A 19,467-nucleotide genomic window follows, 5' to 3' on the forward strand; every position below is an offset into this window, starting at 1 on the left:
GACGGCACTGAGGATCTCTATACAGCATCGAGCATGCCTAGCCTGTTGGAAGAAAAATCAACTGACAAACTGTTGAACTCTCTGAAACCTCGTACTTTAGTCGCTTAGCTGTTTGTTTGCTCTTACCTATCTGCAAAACTACGGTTTCCGATTCAACAAGGTTCGCTTCTCATGCCCTAATTTCCTCTCTGCGAATATCAATTCCTCTGTTTCTCTCTATCTCTCGAATTAATTACATTATTTTGTACAGTTTTAGAGTTTAATGTTCAGGTTCAATCTTGCTTTATTGGCTTCTATAATCCCAATTCTGTAATTTTCAGTATACCAAACGCTAGAGCCGTTTGTATGTTCCCAAAACTTGCCTGAGCCTTTTTTTTTGCCTGCTGAATTTTGGTTCTTCATTATTTGAAATGATTGTTTGCCTCATTGAGATCGAGTTAGGATTCTAACTCGATGGTCGAGTTTTGATTAAATAGTTCAGATTTTTCTACATCAGCCTATACTGCTTCTGTATTTTAAATTTTTGTTTTCGTCGTATCTCACGGAGTTGTAGGTTGAGATGGAAAAATCTCTACTATTTTATTAAAAGTAATGGTTAGAATTTTGTGAACGCTATTGAATCTGAGGATACTCATTTGTAGTGATTTGTGTTAGTATGAGTACGTTTTTGGATCATACTGTTAGTTATTTTTCATGAGTGTTGTTTGTTTTATTTACAAATTTGATGGAATTTGGTCTCTGTTTGTTTCAATAGAAAAATAAATGTTTCAAGGTAATTTTAGAGTAGGAAAAGAAATCAGCTGAAAAGAGATACTGCTTCCTGAAGATGATTTATGGCAGGTTAAAATTTTTCCTCGAGCTTTAAAGTGAAAATATTCATAAAACTTTGGAGCCTTAATTGGTCTATTTTTCCGTAATTTAACCTACCTTCTTAATCCATGAAATGATGTTTGATGTAGCAAAATGTTATTTTGAATTGTTGGGGGACATTAGCTCTTGATGGGAAAATTGTTGTTATGTTGATTTACCTTGTTTCTTCATTGGAATTCTCGTTCTCTCTACTTTATAAGCCTCGCTGGTTCTGCTTGTAGCATGTAACGACCTAAGGAAAAGCGTTATCCATATCTGTACTTTCACCCCAGAAAGACTAGTCAATTTGGAGCTTTCATAGAATCCCTTATAAAACTCAATTTCACCTAGTAATTAAGTAATGTGAGACTTAACACTCAATGAATATCTTGATTAACCATACGCTCTTTGTGGGCTCCTTCTCATCTTCCTAATGTGGGAATAGGGTGTTACAGTACCAGTACCACATGACCTGGCATTACTAGATGGCTCTGATACCATTTGTAACGACTAAGGAAAAAGCGTTAGCCACATCTGCCCTATCACTTCAAAAAGATTAGTCAATTTGGAGCTTTTCTAGAATCTCCTATAAAGCTCAGTTTCACATAGTAATTAGGTAATGTGGGACTTAGCACTCATGACTATCCTTATAAACTACTTACTTTATGTGGGCTACTTCTTATCTTCCCAATGTGAAACCGGGGTGTTACATAGCAAGTCTTAGGAAGTAAATCTACATTGTTTTACCATTCTGGTATTCATTAGGCACCTTATCATATGTTGCTTTGTTTCTAAATTAATGAAAATAGTAGAGAGGACAATTTCCTTTTGAATCACGACCATGAGTTTAAGAATCTCATCAAAAAGAAAAAAAAAGTTGTTCATGTAATTAAGAATGTAACTTCCCCAACCAAAATTCCTATCTTGAAGTTATGTTGAGCCGTTGATGCTGTGTCATGTCAGATTTCTTTTTAAAAATGATTCATTATAGAAATCTCAAGTATGACACCTTGCATATTTGTCCCAACTGCATATTTGGCCTTCCTATCAGGAGTACATAGCCATCCTGTTCTTTTGTGGTAATTATATTATCCTTATGCTGATGTTTGCTGGTCTTGCTTCTCATTATCAGCATTGGTGTTCCATTCCTATCATATTGTTTTTCTTTTCCTTTTTTTTTTTTGGAGTTTGAATTATCTGAATTGATGGGTGTATTGGTTAACGTCTTGAAGGTGGTTTAAATATCATGCCAGGCAATATCCTGACATGTGATAGAAATGGTTGGCGCCTGTGTTTTTCAGATTGCCACTCTGCAATTGGTGGCAAGTAGGTTATATCCTTTTTAATTGTATTGGTTTCTAGGTCAAACAGATTACGGTTAGTATTTGCATCTGAAATGGAAGACACAGATGAGCATTTTTGAAGTGTACTTATTTAATGTAACTGACAGGATAAGACCTCATGCATCATGCATGGTAAGCCAATCTATACTTATTTGTTGGGCTTATGTCGCCATTGTGTGTCCCTAGTGGAATGCTGACATCGTCGTACATTATGCTTCTGCAAAAGTAGTTCTTATGTGGTGGATGAACTTCTGCAACCAATAACCTTTTCTTTTTCTTTTTTTCTTCTTTTTCTCTTCTGACATTGTTCACCAAACATTTGCAGCCATGGAGGCAGAAGATTGCGAGATGGAAAGCTCTATTCCTTCGCTTCTTCTGAGTTTAATGAAGTCTAAGCAGATGGAAGTGCTTTCTGCAGAAGACATTGCTTGGGTTGACTCCTGCCTGGTCAAAGATCCTGAAAATTCAAATGGTAATTGGGATTCTCTAAAAGATGCCTTACTAGAAATCCTCAGCTCCCAACCCGAATCATTAGACTCCTCTGCTTCTGTAAGTGATGGCTTTCCTGAAGGAACTGATGTTGAAATACTTCCTTCTAATGAGGAGGCGGAAACTGTGCAGTTCCAAGGAAGAACCGAGAATGATCTTGTTCTCATTAATGAAGAAGCAAAAACAGATGGTTATGATTTTCCAATCGAGTTGAAGAATAATACCTTGCAGTCATTAGCTTTTGAGGGAAATCCATTTCTCCCGACTTACACTGAAGGCCTGAAAGAGAGTAAGGGTATTGAATCAAAGCTTGATTTGGGTTCTTCGGCTTATGAGATGGAGCCATCGACTGGAGATATCTTCAGGGTCTGGGATTTGGACATTCCAGCTGAGGAAGACGAACTTGATAAACAATTGAACAAGGCCCTAGCAGAAATTTCTTTTGAATCGATACCATCAACTTCTAACGATTCAGGGGTGTGGAAAGATTTGGAAGAAGAGCCTCTTTTTAATCTAATTGCTGGCATGGCAGATCTCTCTTTAAATCAAAATTTTAGGTAAAGAATTGTGTAATCATCTGTTTTTTTTTGCGCACTCTGATGCTGACATTTGGTTTCGAGTTGTTCTGTTAAGAGTTTGATTGAGGAATTTGAATTTCCCTGTAAATCGAAGCAACCATGTGTTCAAAAACAATTAACAGATTCATAATTTAGATAAAATCCAGCTTAAACAGTTCATTAAAATGAGCTTTGATGGGAAAAAAGAGAGGCTTTTTTGCGTGTGTATGTTGGGAGATGGTTAAATATGAACCCTGAATCTGTCCTACCTTTAAGGTGCTTTGATATCTCCATGAGTAATGCTATTTTTTACATGAATGTATTACACACATTATACTAGTTAATGTGACGTGTTTTAAGTGTTTTTTTTTTTTTTTTTTTCGGTAGTGTCTGACATGGAAAACCACTTTGATAAGTATGTCAGCTAATTTGAAATGAGTATGACAAATAAGAGTAGCACTTCTCTATTTCCATTGTAACAATACCAACTTGGTGGGAAGCTGTATTCCGACTCAAATGCCCTTCAAACTTCTCTCATTCTATTCTATCTGAATGTTTGAAGATCATCCTTCTAGCTACATTATGTAAATCTTCGTGCAGCACTTCAAAATTTGACCTAGCTTTGGAAGCTCCCTTACAAATTGAAAAGGGCCTTCCATATCCAGATGTAGCAGTTCTTTACAATCTTTAAGTCTGTGCTAATGCTGGAACTGCAAACTTAATGCTTCTGGCATTGGAGTTCTGACTTGGGATTCTACGGGATGATGAATTCTTCGTGGTAGCAAAATGTTATGATCCTAGGTCCAATATGGGGTATCAGCGTTAGATTTACATTGGGCCAGTGTAATATAAGATAGATTTAAGGGCCCAATTTTTCGCGTTTCATAAGCTCTAGAGTTGTTGGCGTATTGATTAGGTAAATAACATTGGTACTAAAGTGGACACTGTGTCATATGTTTGAATCTTGGAAGGACTATTAGTGCTTGAGTGATGTCGTCACAAAAGTGAAAAGGGTTATCACATCTAGAGTGAAAGCTGTTATAGAGTGGGTCATCGTGAAAGTCGGCACGAAAGCATAGTAAATTGTTATGATCATGGTGTTGTCCAATTTGGAGGGTATACATGGATAGTAGATTTAAGGGCTTAACCTTTTACATTTCATCCGCTCTAAAACTTTTTGGCTTATTAATTAGATACCAAACATAAAACTAGAAGTTGGGTCCTCCTGTGTGCAAATCAGAATGGGGGACCTTAACCACATAACATTGGCATTCTACATCCACCATGCATACGCAAATTGGTGTGGGGAATTTTAATGGACCCATCCAATGATATGCATAAACAGAGGTGTACGTGGCATGGAAAATCATGAGTACTGATCACGTGAAGTAGCTGACCTGGCATGCTATCGACCGTTGACAGGAAGATCACACACCCACAAATTCAAATAATCAAACCATGGCCATTAGTCAGTAAGAAGCTAAAATACAAAGCAAGAGAAATCACAGCCTCACACTTACTTTCCAGAGGATTCTTGCTAACAACTCTAATTGGGGATTCTGCTTATGGTGAATATGATATATTTGTCTACACCTCTTAACACAAGGAAAAAAATATCATGGTTTTTTCCTTGACTACATTTCATGTTTTTTCGAGGTGAGAAAAAAACCATCCATTTCAACCACGTATGCAGCATGACAAGTCAGCAAGTTATCATCCACATGGCGAGCCGTCATAGGTTGGCACACAACAGCCTCAAATGGGACATCTTTGATAATACATGTACAATTATAAATACAACTAGGGGTTGCTTGTGTGGTAAAGAGGCTCAAAGAGAGCTTGCTAGAGGAGATAAGATTATAGTGCTTGCATATTGTTAGGCAGCTAGCTATCTGCAGCAGGTACTAGGCAGCAGGCAAGCAATGGCATCCGCATCGGCATCTCTCCTCAAGTCATCTCTTGTCCTTGACAAGTCCGAGTGGGTGAAGGGCCAGACCCTCCGCCAACCCTCGGTCTCGGTCGTTCGGTGCCACCCTACCGCCCCTTCCGCCCTCACTATCCGGGCCGGTTCCTATGCTGATGAGCTTGTCAAGACCGCGGTACGTCTGCAGTATCCTTCATCACCATAACTAGAACTAAACTTTTTAGTTTCATTAGGAACTTGTACATTGAAACAGCTATCAAACGACATGTCCAAAAACTTAGCTAATAATGTGTCTTTTGTCGGGTGTAGAAAATTGTAGCATCACCAGGGCGTGGGATTTTGGCCATGGACGAGTCTAACGCTACATGTGGGAAGCGTCTGGCTTCTATTGGGCTAGAGAACACTGAAGCTAACCGCCAAGCATACCGTACCCTCCTTGTGACAGCTCCTGGCCTGGGCCAATTCGTCTCCGGTGCAATCCTCTTTGAGGAAACCCTCTACCAATCCACCGTTGATGGTAAGAAGATAGTGGACATTCTCGTTGAGCAAAAGATTGTACCCGGTATCAAAGTCGACAAGGTAAGCCACTGCAAACTCCACCTCACATTTTTAGCCACTTTGTATATATCCTGAAAATTAAATATAAATTTAAAATTAAATAGAAAGTAAAAACATTGGATTGAGATCTCTGTTAATTAATAGGCTGTCCAAAATATCACATAAATTTAATTAAGTAGTTTAAGAGAGAGGGATGTGGGACCCACTTGCTCCATGCATGTGGGTCCCGCATCCTAGGCTCCGCGGGACTGGTGGATATCCTCTCTTAGGGTGGTCGAATTCAGACAACTTAAAGAGCATTCACATCTTGTGCCTTCTCTTAGGGGTGGTAGACCACATAGCCCCCTCACTTAGGGTAGTCGAATTGGAGCAACTTAATAGTTATGAATTTTCGTTCGAGAACTTTTATTTATGTGTGTATAAATATGTTGTACCTTTTGGCTCCCGAATACTATGCTGTCCGGGGTTGGTAGAGGACACAGCCCTCTCACTTAGGATGGTTGAATTCAAACAACCTAATAACAAAGAATTCTCGTTCAAAACGTTGATTTATGTGTATAAATATGCTGTGCCTTTTGGCCTCATATCTATCTTGGCTATCAAGAAAACCATGTCATTTTCAACCAACCAGATGCATTTTCACGTGGATTCTCTCTCTCTCTCTCTCTCCCTTCTCACCATAAATGAAATGGATATACTAGGAGCATTTTCAATGACCAAACAAGCCTTTAATGACGTTCTGGTGTCTCTTTGCACTTGTGCATATAAATGCATGTATGTATAATATTTTGTTTCCAAGAATAATAAAACTAATATATGTGGTTTAAACAATGAGAACAACAGGGTTTGGTGCCCCTGGCCGGTTCCAACAATGAGTCATGGTGCCAAGGTCTTGATGGCCTTGCTTCTCGCTCAGCTGCTTACTACCAGCAGGGAGCTCGTTTCGCCAAATGGTATGAATCTGAAACCTCATTTTCACATATATTATATCACTCATTGCAATGAAATGTAACACATACTTGTTTGATCAACCAGGCGTACCGTTGTGAGCATTCCCAATGGCCCATCTGCCCTCGCAGTGAAGGAAGCAGCCTGGGGTCTTGCCCGTTACGCTTCCATTTCTCAAGTAAGATTACTACTTGTAAAGATTTGTATATTTTGTTAAACTGCTGTACGATTGTTATACAACTGTTATTTAATAGACTATTCTATGACTGTCATGCAACTGGAGTCTGCTCAATAGTTATTCTTTGACAAATGCTTTTGGTTACCATGGAGCAAAACCAAAGGCAAACTTTGTATCTAAAAGCAATGGAAGTACTTTTAACATGCTAATGAATTCTGTTGATCTTGTAGGACAATGGGTTGGTCCCAATTGTGGAGCCAGAAATCTTGCTTGATGGTGAGCACGGCATTGACAGGACTTTTGAAGTAGCCCTGAAGGTGTGGTCTGAGGTTTTCTTCTACCTTGCCGAGAACAATGTCCTGTTTGAGGGTATCCTCCTCAAGCCTAGCATGGTTACTCCTGGAGCTGAATGCAAGGAAAGGGCCACCCCTCAGCAGGTTGCTGACTACACACTCAAGCTCCTCCACAGAAGAATCCCCCCCGCTGTCCCTGGAATCATGGCAAGTGTCATAGTTTCAGTTTGAGTAATGTTATTTAGTAGACTCTTATATGCCTGCCATACAAGATGTAATGGTAATTCATGTACTAATTGTGATTTTGTTCGTAATGAGCAGTTTTTGTCTGGTGGCCAATCTGAGGTTGAAGCAACCTTAAATTTGAATGCCATGAACCAATCTCCGAACCCGTGGCACGTGTCTTTCTCCTACGCCAGAGCCCTCCAGAACACCACCCTTAAGACATGGGGAGGCAGGCCCGAGAACGTCAAGGCTGCTCAGGACGCACTGCTTATCCGCGCTAAGGCCAACTCTCTTGCCCAGCTTGGAAAGTACACTGGTGAGGGAGAGTCAGAAGAGGCCAAGAAAGGCATGTTTGTCAAGGGATACGTTTACTAAGCTGCTTGTGCCAAAGCTAATAGAAGATGGTTAAGAAGTTGACGAAGAAGAAGACAATGGTGATGGGGGAATGAATACTAATTTCCCTGGATTGTGTTATGCTCTATAGCGTGCAGACTTTTTGTTCCATTACATGTACTCTTTAGCCACTTAATAAACTTCTTGATGATGAGATTAGGTAGTGTCTGCTTATATATGCATCATCATATCCTAAAACTTCTTTAAGTTAGTAGTCTGCTTGATATCTAAACTTTGATCGGAATTCTCATCAGAATCACCATGCATAAATTTTAAACAATCTATTGATTAGTTCAGCATAACTGTTTAGCTCCCAGTCTCCGAGAACCTGGTCGGACATCCCGGAACCCACAACCCCTCTCTCATTCCTGCTTAAATTCTCTGGAATTGAAATTTCAGGGTATCTGAATTCACTGACGAGTTAGAACAATCAATTTCAGTATTCTTGTTTCCTTAAACTTTGTCGAATGTTTCCCATGGTATTCTATTTATGATCTGCTAGATGGAACAACACAGAGACCGGTATTGTTTTACAGCATGGCACGGGAAGGGTGATACAATAATATGATCATCCAAGAAGAGGTAATTCCTCCATCCATAGCATAGAAGTATACAAACTCAATCTGTTGATTGGAACGTAATGGCTTCTCCAAAATTAGTTGTTGTCGTTTGAAAAAGAATGCCATTCCTCCCATATACTTGCCGACTTCAAAACTATATTGAAATTGAAGGCATATGCCACCTGATTAAACAGAGCAGCAATCTCGATAACTATATTGAAATTGAATTGCAAGTAATTGAAGAGATTGTATTAACTCTGTTTTTATCATTATTTTTTTTAAGCAAAATATTGCTATTTGTTTTCAGTTAAATCTTCATCTGTTGTACTTCTGCACAAGGAATGTAACAGACAAAACATAACCCAGAGAAAATGGAAGAACTGTATAAAGAAGGTTGTTGCATGCCATTAGTTGGGTCAACAGGAAAGATGCCTAAGAAACATTTCCAGAAACACCTGCAGCCACAAAGTATAAGCAACCAAAGGATTCTTAAGTATCCAGACAGAAGAGGCTCTTCAAGGAAGAATAACATAATCCCAGGGTATATAAAAAGTGTCTAGAACTTTTAAGAATCTCAATCGCTTCTTGATTGCATTCTTAAACAATTTTAGAATCTCAAATCTTAAACCAAGCCAAAAATAGTGCCCCTGTGAATATGAGAGTGTTGGGTGGTCTTGAGCCTCTCAACCCCAAAAGCTAGCTTATGAGGTGAGGCTTTCTCTCACATTTATAAAATAACCACCCAGCCCTTTCTACAACCGATGTGGGCTAAATCCCAACAATCTCCCCCCTCACACATCGGGCCTGGATTGGCTGACATCGACCCCTTCCACAGATTGGGTTGAGACTTGTTGCAACTTGGGCTCTAATACCAGTTTTGGGTGGTCTTGTGCTTGTCTCAACCCCTAAAGCTAGCTCATGAGGAGAGGTTTTCCCTCACATAGTCACATTTATATAAAATGATCACCCAGCCCCTTCCACAACCAATGTGGGATAAATTCCAACAAGATAATAATGCTGGGAGAACGTATTATGTTTTATCGTTACAATCATTGATAAATTACCAAAAGGACTCATGATCAGCATCCATCATAATCTCATTATTGGACAAATTAAGGAAGTGTTTCTCTCCCTATTTTCAAAAATCATTTTATAGCACAGATAGAGGTAAGTACTTCACCTAATTACTGCCTCTGCATCTCCCCTACAGAAATCACTAATCCAGTACACATTATTTTTCTTGGTACCAATCATTGTCATTGCATCACTGAAAACCAACTCACCCTCTTCACTGGAACCAAACCTTCCAAGAAAGGGGAAGGCAAGTAGAACATCACAGCTCACTACAACTATGGATCCAAAGATCAACAAATTACCCATCCAAGAAAAATACTAGTCCCAGAAAGAGATATTTAATGTGACACCAAACTTAAAAGGGAAAGTCTAGGAGACCATCTATGTTCAACTAGCATTCATGTTTTTATTAATCTTTTTTCTTCTTCTAATTAGGTGTATCTTTTGTATACTCCATATGTACTTGGATTGCGCCTTTTGCGATTTTAATAAATTGCAATTACTTATTAAAAAAAAAATCTCTGCTCAGGCGTAGATACTATATATAGACTATCTACTCAAGTGCCCTTTTCATCCAGCCAATCTTTAAAAAAAAAAAAAAAAAAATGAAAATTACGAAATTCTGGAACCAAAAGACTTGAATACAGTTCAAGGCTTGTTTTCCTTGGGCCAAAGAAAAATAATGAATATGGTTCCACCTGTACAGTTTCTCATGTAAGCTACAAGCACATCAAAAGTAAGCTACGACAGTATGACAACCTTTTTCCCTTTTTTATGTTCATGCAACAACAATGTCACAATTGTCAATTTTAAATTCATGCATCCTTTTGAGTCAAAACGAAACATCCAGTACAAAGAGTGTTGTACCTAAACAGAACATTCAGTTCTATCATTTTTCAGATAGTCAATCATAGTTAGTCAAAAGCAAACATAAGCCAGCTGGTATACTGAATGTGTGTGTGGAGAAAAGGCTACCATCCTCAATTTACTTTATTGCTTTCATCGGCTGATTCATCAAGCTCCTTGTATAAGACAAAGTCTGGTAGCTTAAATAACCCCACTTTGCATATATGCCCACTTTACAGTCCTAAAATTCCACGCAATCAAGAAGTTAACTTACTTTACTCACTAAGGTAGACAGAGATTTATAGAAAATCTTGAAATCAAATGTCAGTTAGTCAACCTTCAATTGTAAGTATGATACCATTTATAACACATTGGAAAACATTATGAAATGTTTTGGAGTCTTAACAATTCATCTCCTAACCATAAAGGAGGCCCCATATCAAGAGAAAATATACAATACATGCAACTCTTCAACTGCTTCTGTAATGTCAATACCAACAAAATTATTTTCCTAATTCACAGGACAAGAGAGAGAGAGAGAGAGAGAGAGAGAGTAACATGAACCACCCCGGTGTGAAATATAGAATGTACCTAGATCACTTTTTAGGCTCTCTTTCGAAGGATCCCACAGGAACGACGCTTTCAGATTCATGATCAGTGCCATTTGGAACATCCATACCCTGTTCCTAGAATATGACAGCAGGTAAAATATTCATTAAGTTCAAATAATTATAGCATCAAAAAGTTCTGGTAATTAAGGTAAAAAACTACAGAATTAAAGGACTAAGATAAAGGCAGACATTGAGCAAACAAATACCTGGTTCGTTGAAGCTTGTCCATGTACCCGTTGGGGCCTGGTATTGAGATCAATCATTTGGTTTTCCATCTTGCCATCACCATCAATGTTGTTGTCCAGCACTGGAATAGGAGAGACCCTGTGATTCTGCTGATTCTCTCTCGTCGTGAGCCTAAGTGGCTGACTCTGCTCCTTTCTTGTTTCATTTGGATCAAACGGTTGCAACCCTAGTTGCTCCAAACGGCTGGGTTTATCCCCTGGAAACTAGAAGGAATAAAAGGCAACTATTCAGGTGGCCTATAGAAAGCACAAACCTGAACCAGTACTTGCTTGTACAGAGACACAAACCTCAACTCTCTGCCTGAGTAGGAGATATCTCCCATGGGTTCTTTTACCACCAACATGTACAATCATATCGCATTGTAGACAAAGGGAACTGCCGTCTATCTCACAGTAAAAGAAAGCTATACACATGTTCCCGGAAAGAAACATATTTCAAAGCCTCGTACAAAAGTTCAAAGTGCAAATTCTCGTAAATTAAAAATGTAAAACCTAAAAAATAGCATACCTGGTGCGTTTTCACATATGTCACAGTGTGGGACAGCAGAGGGGTCAGCAAGCCCAACCCTTACATGTCTACTAGCAAGCTTGTTACACAGATGTACCTACAAGTCCAGAATAACGAAAACTATGTAATGCTAATATCATTATTTGATTTAAAGGCCAGTGAGAGCAGACAAAATTGGAATTTACATAAGCATGACCACTCTCTCATCAACACAACTCCAGTCCATGTAAATGGCAACATGACTTAAAGAATTTTAATTTATCGACATATGATCTAAAAGACAATAGCCATAGAGAAGGTACCCTCATATACCTGCTACAGGCTTTTAATTAGTTGACTGCAGTTTGTCACGCTTTAAAGAATCCACTCAATTTCAATGAAAAAGTGCCTTATCCAAAGCCGCCACTGAAATCTCAGTGCCCATTTTTAGATCAAAGTTCAAAATTCATCATTCATGCCAATTGTTTAAGTTAACAATTCTCTCTACTTAAATATGCAAGCATTGGAAGTTTTCAAGCGATAGCATGCCAATCACTAACCATAGCCAAGAAGAGTACGTTGAGTGGGAAAAATTATCTCAAGACACTCAGCAACACCCATCACTCATCAGCAACCAGATAACAGTGGAATTCATCTGGTCTCATGGTTATGTTTAACAAAGATAATTATTACACCAACATGAAAAAAAGAAGAAGAATTCAAGCCAGAGATAGACCAAGAACAATATACTATTTGGGATGGGCAATTAGAACATTAAATTTCTACAATTGCATTGAAACCAGATGAATTACAGTAAGAAGGAGAACAACATAAGAACGCCATAGAATTTGATCCTCAACAGTTCTTTTAAACAAATGGCAAGCAACTTACAGCTCATCCACACCTCCAAATGCAAAATTAGCACTAACCCACAAGTAAATCGAGAAGTCCCTTGTGTCCTTTGTTTCCCTCAAAAAATGATGTATTTGAAAATTATTATTCGGTAAAATTCAATAGTAATTTATCACAAATCAAATGAATTTTAAAAGTCACATCATCTTTTTAGTTTATGGACACGAGGCAATTTCTAGCATTAATCCTAACCCACCTCCCAAAAAACCCAAAGACTCCATTTTTCATTACCCAACTCATCAAAAAACATGTAAGGCTCCAAATTTCCAATCACAAAGCAACTAAGTCGAATTACATGCATGCTAAAAATTCCTAATCAAAGCGATTCTTGAAGTCAATGTTTGAAAGATTAAAATTGAAATAAAAAATAAAAACTACCTTTTCATCGCAGGCACGGCAAAGAGCGGCCTCGTCGGCTGCGCAGAAGAGGATGGCAGCGGCTTTCTCGCACACATCGCAAAGAGTTCGCATTTTCTGTGACCTATAACTCTGTTCCTTGTCATTCCTCCTCTCTAAGCTTCAATGCCATCCTTTCTCTTTTACTTTGTTTTTGTTTCTTGACCGACAAAAACTGGTCAAAATCAAGAACTCATAATCAATCAGACAGAGATAGAAAAGGAACAACAATCAGACGAAAAGAGAGACTGTTCTTGCATTGGAAGAGTAAATGAACTAATTAAGTAAATGGGATGTTCCACTTCAAACGGTAAGGATCCAGGAAGCAGCAATTATAGTGGAGACAGATCGTGCGTTAATAGTTTGTGTATAGATTGTAAGTACTCGCTCTAAGAGCTCGACACCTGCCTAAAACTCACTCTGCTTATGTACTTCGTTTAGGTTGTTTATTAAGACTTCTTCATTCACCCACTTTTGTCACCCAAATTGTCATCAGGTGCAATTTGTTGTCCGAATTCTGCCACCATTTCATTTGGCAACTAATTTTCTCTTTATTTTCACTTCTGTTGAAAAAAAAAATTAATTAATTAATTTCTTTTCAAAATTATTACCGAATAATTTTATTTACTTTTTTCTCACAAAAAAAATTGAATATTATTTCATATTTATATCTTATCAATCGCTTCTTTTTACTATTAAACCAAAAAACTCACAATAAGACACTTTATCAAAGACACCCAGGGGGGGACACTGCAATTTAAATAGCGAATTGCATTTGATCCAAATCTATGTCTTGAATTATGTATGTCTAAAGTAAGGCTTCGTTTGTTTCGATGTCTGGCTTTTACGGAAAATCAACGACCGCAGCAATGACGGTGACGGTGACGATAATGGCCGATGGTTTCAATAACTTTTGGTAAACACTGATGGTGTCACTGGTGACTTCTGACTATCTCTTGTGACGAGTCTGACAACAACAAAAAATGAACTGCAAAAATGGGTGTGTTGTAAAAAAAGACGTAAAATTATCTCTTACGGTCTTGATGATCAGTACAAAATTTTGTGTTGCATAACTACATTTGTGTGAATCATGTAAATTTCAGTCACTTTGCATTCAATCCAAATCAATATGTACACATGATAAACGTTAGGTGGGTTCCAGGTCAGGTGATGACTGTCGACTGATGCGGCAGTTTACTTGTCATTGACGATGTTTTCCTGTTTTCTAATGTTTCGGAACCGAGATTCAAGACTTCCGGTCATCAAGGACTTCCTGTGACCCGTCCAAGTTCCAACCCCCGGTCCCCTGCCAAAGGTCGTTCCTTTAGATTTATTTTTGAAAGGGATAATTACATTGTTACTTTACGTGATATGTCATAATTATTTTTCATTCTTTATAGTTTAAAAAGTTCATAAAAGGTCCTTGTGGTTAACAATAATTACAAATTGATCCCTACAGTCAAATTCCGTTAAAAATTTTAACAGATTTCGTCAAATGCCACATCATTGCGACACGTGTCCATCTTAATAAAAAAATATAAATTTATTAAAAAATAAATAAATATACTTATTTTTTTTAAAAAAAAAAAAAAAGAACAAAAAGAAAAAAGGGGGCAAGGGATGGCATGAAGATCTACTACTAGGGGTGGCCTGATGGCCACCCGGCCACCCTCATTTGCCCCCTCTTTTTTTTTTTTTTTTTTTTTAAATAAGTTTATTTATTTATTTTTTATTAAGATAGACACGTGTCACCATCTTATTGGCGACATGTGGCGCTGATGTGGCATTTGACGGAATCTGTTAAAATTTTTAACGGAATTTGACTGTAGGGATCTATTTGTAATTATTACTAATCACAATGACTTCCCATGAACTTTTTAAACCATAGGGAGTGAAAAATAATTATGACATACCACATGGACCAACGGTGCAATTAACCATTTTTCAAATAAAAAACAGTGATCTAATTTTAATTACTTTCCAAATATACTTTTGGTTTTTTAATTATTTATCAACCTTAAATTTACTTTTAAGAGGTGTTTGATATCCACATAGGCAAAAATTGTAAAAGGTCATGTCCTTACATTCAAAAGATGTCTTAAGAGAGAAAGGAGGGGTATTCATGGTTTATAAAGTGCCCCAATCATGTATATCTTGGCGATATGGGACAATTTAATATGCCTCAATCGGGAGGGAAATGCCCATCATCATTCAAGGAACCTGCTCTAATACCATGTAAAAGTCTATTGAACCTTATTCTTCTACAAAATGTACTTTAATGAAAGATGTTTGCTCAAGAATAATGAAGCCCACAACTCAAATATACCTTGGCAATGTAAAATTCTTAACAAAAACTAGTCAGCAACAATTGAACAAGTAGAAAATGTTAGGTGAATTAAAAAAAGTTTGGATAAAGTCGGATCCAAACGTTGGCCAAGGTAAGTGTCCCTATAACAAGAGGAGCGTTAACATAATTAATTAAATAATTAAATTTCATGAATCCAATAGACCATATAGACCATCCCGTGGGTGGTGAAGGGAGAGCCCAAATTGGTAGGAAAAAAAAAAAAAAATGACAACCCCTCCTAGTTATCCTGCATTTGGAAGGATAAGTAGGAAATTTTTAATTTAGTTCCTTAATTATTGATTGAGCCAACATCCTTCTTAATATTTTGAAAATACTTTTATATTATTTCATGTTTTATTTTGTTGCTATTAGACCATTAATGATTAAATCATTACTTATCTCAAAAGTTTAAGCTAATATATGAAATGTTTTATTTAAATGAGAAATATTAAATGACGGAGACAATGTTTAAACTCGTCATATTTGTTGCTTTAATATCATGTAAAATCACTACATATCTTAAAAGTTTAAGCTGATACGAAATAGTTGATTTAATCATTTAGTTTATAATAATGTGAGAGACATTTTTTTTATCCTTTTTATTTTTTATTGTTGATTCTGAATATTAGAAGTTTAGAACAAAGTAATGCTTAGAAAATCAGAATAGATGACAATAAGTGATATAATTGTAGCTCACTTAAAGTTGTTGGTGACATAACGTGTCATAGCAGATGCAATTTTACCTAATTTTATGGTAAGATAAAGAAATGATAACTTTAAAGCAATTTTAAAATATTAAGCATAAATTCATTGCACGTACGAAACTCCCATTCAATGAATATATTATCTAACAGCTTCTACAGAGTCCATTTGTCCGAACAGATTTTGAACAGTCTGTCAACGTGATCGAGCAGGTAGGCCCTCTCATATTTAGTGCTCAAATTACTAAGGATTTGGATTCACAACTAGCAATATAGGCATGCCCTCTCATTTTACTATCCGGTCACGGGTAGTTTATCATACATATTATAATTTACTTGGATAAGGTCTCACGTGGGGCTCTCTCACTATTAACTGCGTAAATTATGCTGTGAGTCTATCATATAGCTAACAACTTTTAAATAAAAAATTATTGACAATCGGGATACTAAAATATTAGACATCGTGGGGATAATAAACCCAAAAGTAATGAAACACAATTAGAAACAAAAGGGTTGGTCGAGGGATGAGGGATTCCAGAAGTAGTAGTCGGCAGTGGGGTACGCCTCTAGCACACCCACAAATGAGCAAATGCCAAAAGAAGCAGGTTGTGATAGAAAAAGTCACGGATTTTGGTGGCAATCCCACTTATCCAAAGCCACAAGATTCAAAGCTAATTACGTGTAATGAAAGCTACATTCAGCCCATTCTCAGCCACCTCTTTCATTTTAATGTCTGCCATGGCCTACCTTTGCTTTTGAGGCTGCTTTTTTCTTGTGGCCTTGATGCGCCAGAAGCTTCCTACTTGCAAGACTGGGAAATTTTGGATCCTGATCTCTAACAATTAGTGTCTTTTTTTTTTTATTATTATTATTATATAGATCTAACAATTAGTGTCTTAGTTGTTCCGGATTGTTCGCAATTTAAAGAGTTAATCATGAGAGGATTTCTTATGGGATTCATCTATCGATCCCAACAAATTACGAATTGCCTGCCCGCCTAGCCAGACAATTGCATTGGATCCCAATTGAAAAATTTACAAAAAAAGTGTCACATCTTGCCAAGATCATCTTGAAATGAAAATGAAGATATAATATTAGATTTTATAGGTTTAAGAGCATCACAAATGAGCTGTCTAAAGTTTAGGTAAATTTTAGCTAAAGAGTCGGTTTTTGTTATTTTAGCTAACTACTTTTCACAAGCACCAAATATCAAGCTCTCCAAATATTTTTTTTACTTTAACTAAATATTTTTCTTTTTTATTAATTGTAGCTGGTTGAAACTAACTGCTAAGGAGGGTGATATTTTGCAAAACATTTTAGAAATCCAATCAGATAAACACCCAGAAAAATAAACCCAAAATTAAACCAAATTGCAAAGAGATCTCAGCTAAAAATTAAAAACCCAGAACACTCTGATCTCCAAAAAGATAGCAGAAGAGAAGAAGAAGAAGAAAAAAAGAAGGGAAAGAGGACCTTATTTTTTGGGAATCCATGGTGGCAGGTATGAATGAAGTTGGTGACCCGTTTAAGAACCTTAATGAGCTTTTATATATGCACACAGAGAGAGTGAGAGAGAAATAGGAAAAATGAAGAGATGAAGGAAAGTGAGGGAAAGTGAAGGCAGGAAGAGGTTTGAGTGAAAAGAAATAATATTAAAAAATCAATGGCTAAAAGAAGTTGTGAGCTAAATTTGGAGTAAGAATCTGACAAGAGTCAATTTGGAGAAATAATAGAAAGTTTGATAAACTGTACTTTTTGAGGATATTCTCCAAACTTTGGTGAAAACTTTGAAATGAAGAGCTTGTTGAGGTAAACTGATGTTCGACTCCCGTAAAATTAGAATGGCGTGACAATAAAAATAAACATTTGGATCAACAAGGGCTTGTATAAAGAAAAAATAATGGCTGATTTTCATTAGCACAACATCACAGTTATATGGTAATCGTATAATAGTCTACTAAATAATATTTATCTTTGATACAATATACATTGTTAGATATAACCAAATAAAAATCTAAACCATTAAATATTGAGTAATGTTATTTAGTAAATTGTCGTACAGCTTAGATAATGTGGGCCATGTGGCAATGAAAATTTGTGATTGGTTTTTTTTATAAGTGCTGATCCAATGACTAATTTTTACTATCACTTCATCAAATTGTATTGCAGTCATATGACAGTTTAATAAATAACATTACTCTTAAATGTTATTTATTAACCTAGGCTTTGCTCTTATGAAGGCTTTTAATTGGGCCATTCTGGATGGATGAGGGCTCTAGAAAAATTTTCCTGATCTGGGCCCTGGCCTTGCTCAAATGGTGGCTTTGGATTGGGCCATTCTGAATGAGGGCTCTAGAAAAGAAAGATCAGCTCTTGTTGATAGACTTCTTTGAGGATTCATCACTCTTGGAAAATCCTTTCAAAAAAAAAAAATCACTCTTGGAAAATGGGGCCCCTTTTCATTTTGAAACGGGATTTATTTTATAGTTTAGATTAAATTTTATAAATTTAATAATGTATATATTGTCGCATAATAAATATGTTGTCAATATCATTTAAAAAATTTAAATAACGTAATATTATATGCATTATTAAATGTAATAAAACAAAATCTTAACCATAAAATATATCCTCTCAATTTCTCTCAAAATGAAAACGATCACATTTCTATTAGTGAATAAATCCAACGGCGAGTTTAAATAATGAGAACATTCAACTAATATAACATAATTATGTTTAAATTTTTCGGTTAAACGATATTTCAACCTATTAAATCAAACTATTTTTCAGATGTTTATCTCTCCAAAATTCTGTTAATTAAAATTGACATTAGTTATGTTTTACAAAATATGTTAGCATTTGTTTTATATATATATATATTTATTTTTTTTATTTTTTTTATAAATGAGTAACTTTCATTATCAACAAAGTATCTAATTACAAAGAAACTTTAACAAAGTTAAAGCAAAAGACAACAACCCACGTAAAGAATTCAACAAGTGGAGAACAATGGGAAAAAACACAACAAAATAAAACTAAAATCCCATTTAAACCTCAAACCTTGTAAATCATAATATTTTCTTTAGTGGCCTTAAACTTACTTTTTGAGAAAATCTTAGTTCTAACCTCTCATACAATCTGTTTGAGCAATTATTTTTTAATTTTAAGATAATTAATATAACAAATAGCATTACTATTTCTTCAAAATTGACACTTTTATTTTATTTTATATTGTTAGTGTAATACTACTAATCAACCATTATATATATACTTAATGGCTGATTAAGTGGAGCCGCACTAATTAATGCTTCTCTGCCGAAACTTCACACTATTATTTTACTCCAAACAGCTATTAATTATAATTAAATAATACATAATCGTCATAATAAACCCCACGGACGGGACAAAAAAGTTATTTCAAAGCTCAAACAACCCCACCAACCAATCCCAAACCTCCTTTATTCTACTTCAAGACCCGACCTTCCATGCCATAGAGAATCGCGTACGGCGTCGTTTAAGGGGTGACGGGTC

The 19,467-nt window shown here is 36.4% G+C and overlaps 3 protein-coding genes across 11 annotated transcripts; 2 read left to right on the forward strand and 1 right to left on the reverse strand.

Annotated features, from left to right (window-relative positions):
- Positions 1-3,422, forward strand: LOC133882115 (uncharacterized). Its single transcript, XM_062321218.1, has 2 exons — positions 1-160; positions 2,518-3,422. Exon 2 carries the CDS (start codon positions 2,520-2,522, stop codon positions 3,240-3,242), a length of 723 nt encoding a protein of 240 aa, XP_062177202.1. The 5' UTR covers positions 1-160; positions 2,518-2,519; the 3' UTR covers positions 3,243-3,422.
- A 1,627-nt stretch (positions 3,423-5,049) lies between these two features.
- On the forward strand, positions 5,050-7,916 carry LOC133882868 (fructose-bisphosphate aldolase 1, chloroplastic). The gene is made up of 6 exons (XM_062322089.1): positions 5,050-5,337; positions 5,472-5,741; positions 6,564-6,673; positions 6,756-6,846; positions 7,077-7,346; positions 7,461-7,916. Exons 1-6 carry the CDS (start codon positions 5,161-5,163, stop codon positions 7,737-7,739), a joined length of 1,197 nt encoding a protein of 398 aa, XP_062178073.1. The 5' UTR covers positions 5,050-5,160; the 3' UTR covers positions 7,740-7,916.
- On the reverse strand, positions 7,517-13,296 carry LOC133882869 (B-box zinc finger protein 19). Of its 9 annotated transcripts, none has more exons than XM_062322095.1 (6): positions 12,871-13,292; positions 11,602-11,698; positions 11,382-11,497; positions 11,055-11,297; positions 10,829-10,923; positions 7,517-8,471 (listed from the first exon to the last, which is right to left on the reverse strand). In XM_062322095.1, the coding sequence occupies exons 1-5, from the start codon at positions 12,961-12,963 to the stop codon at positions 10,834-10,836; spliced, it is 639 nt and encodes a 212-aa protein (XP_062178079.1). In that variant the 5' UTR covers positions 12,964-13,292; the 3' UTR covers positions 7,517-8,471; positions 10,829-10,833. The 9 variants fall into 9 exon arrangements, with proteins under 9 accessions (XP_062178079.1, XP_062178078.1, XP_062178081.1 ...); XM_062322094.1 differs by having other exon boundaries at positions 7,517-8,499; XM_062322097.1 differs by lacking the exon at positions 7,517-8,471 and adding an exon at positions 8,564-8,772 and having other exon boundaries at positions 10,829-10,917; positions 12,871-13,296.
- Positions 13,297-19,467: the final 6,171 nt, after the last annotated feature.

The sequence above is a fragment of the Alnus glutinosa genome, chromosome 11 (assembly GCF_958979055.1).
Source record: "Alnus glutinosa chromosome 11, dhAlnGlut1.1, whole genome shotgun sequence".
Taxonomy (NCBI): Eukaryota; Viridiplantae; Streptophyta; class Magnoliopsida; order Fagales; family Betulaceae; genus Alnus; species Alnus glutinosa.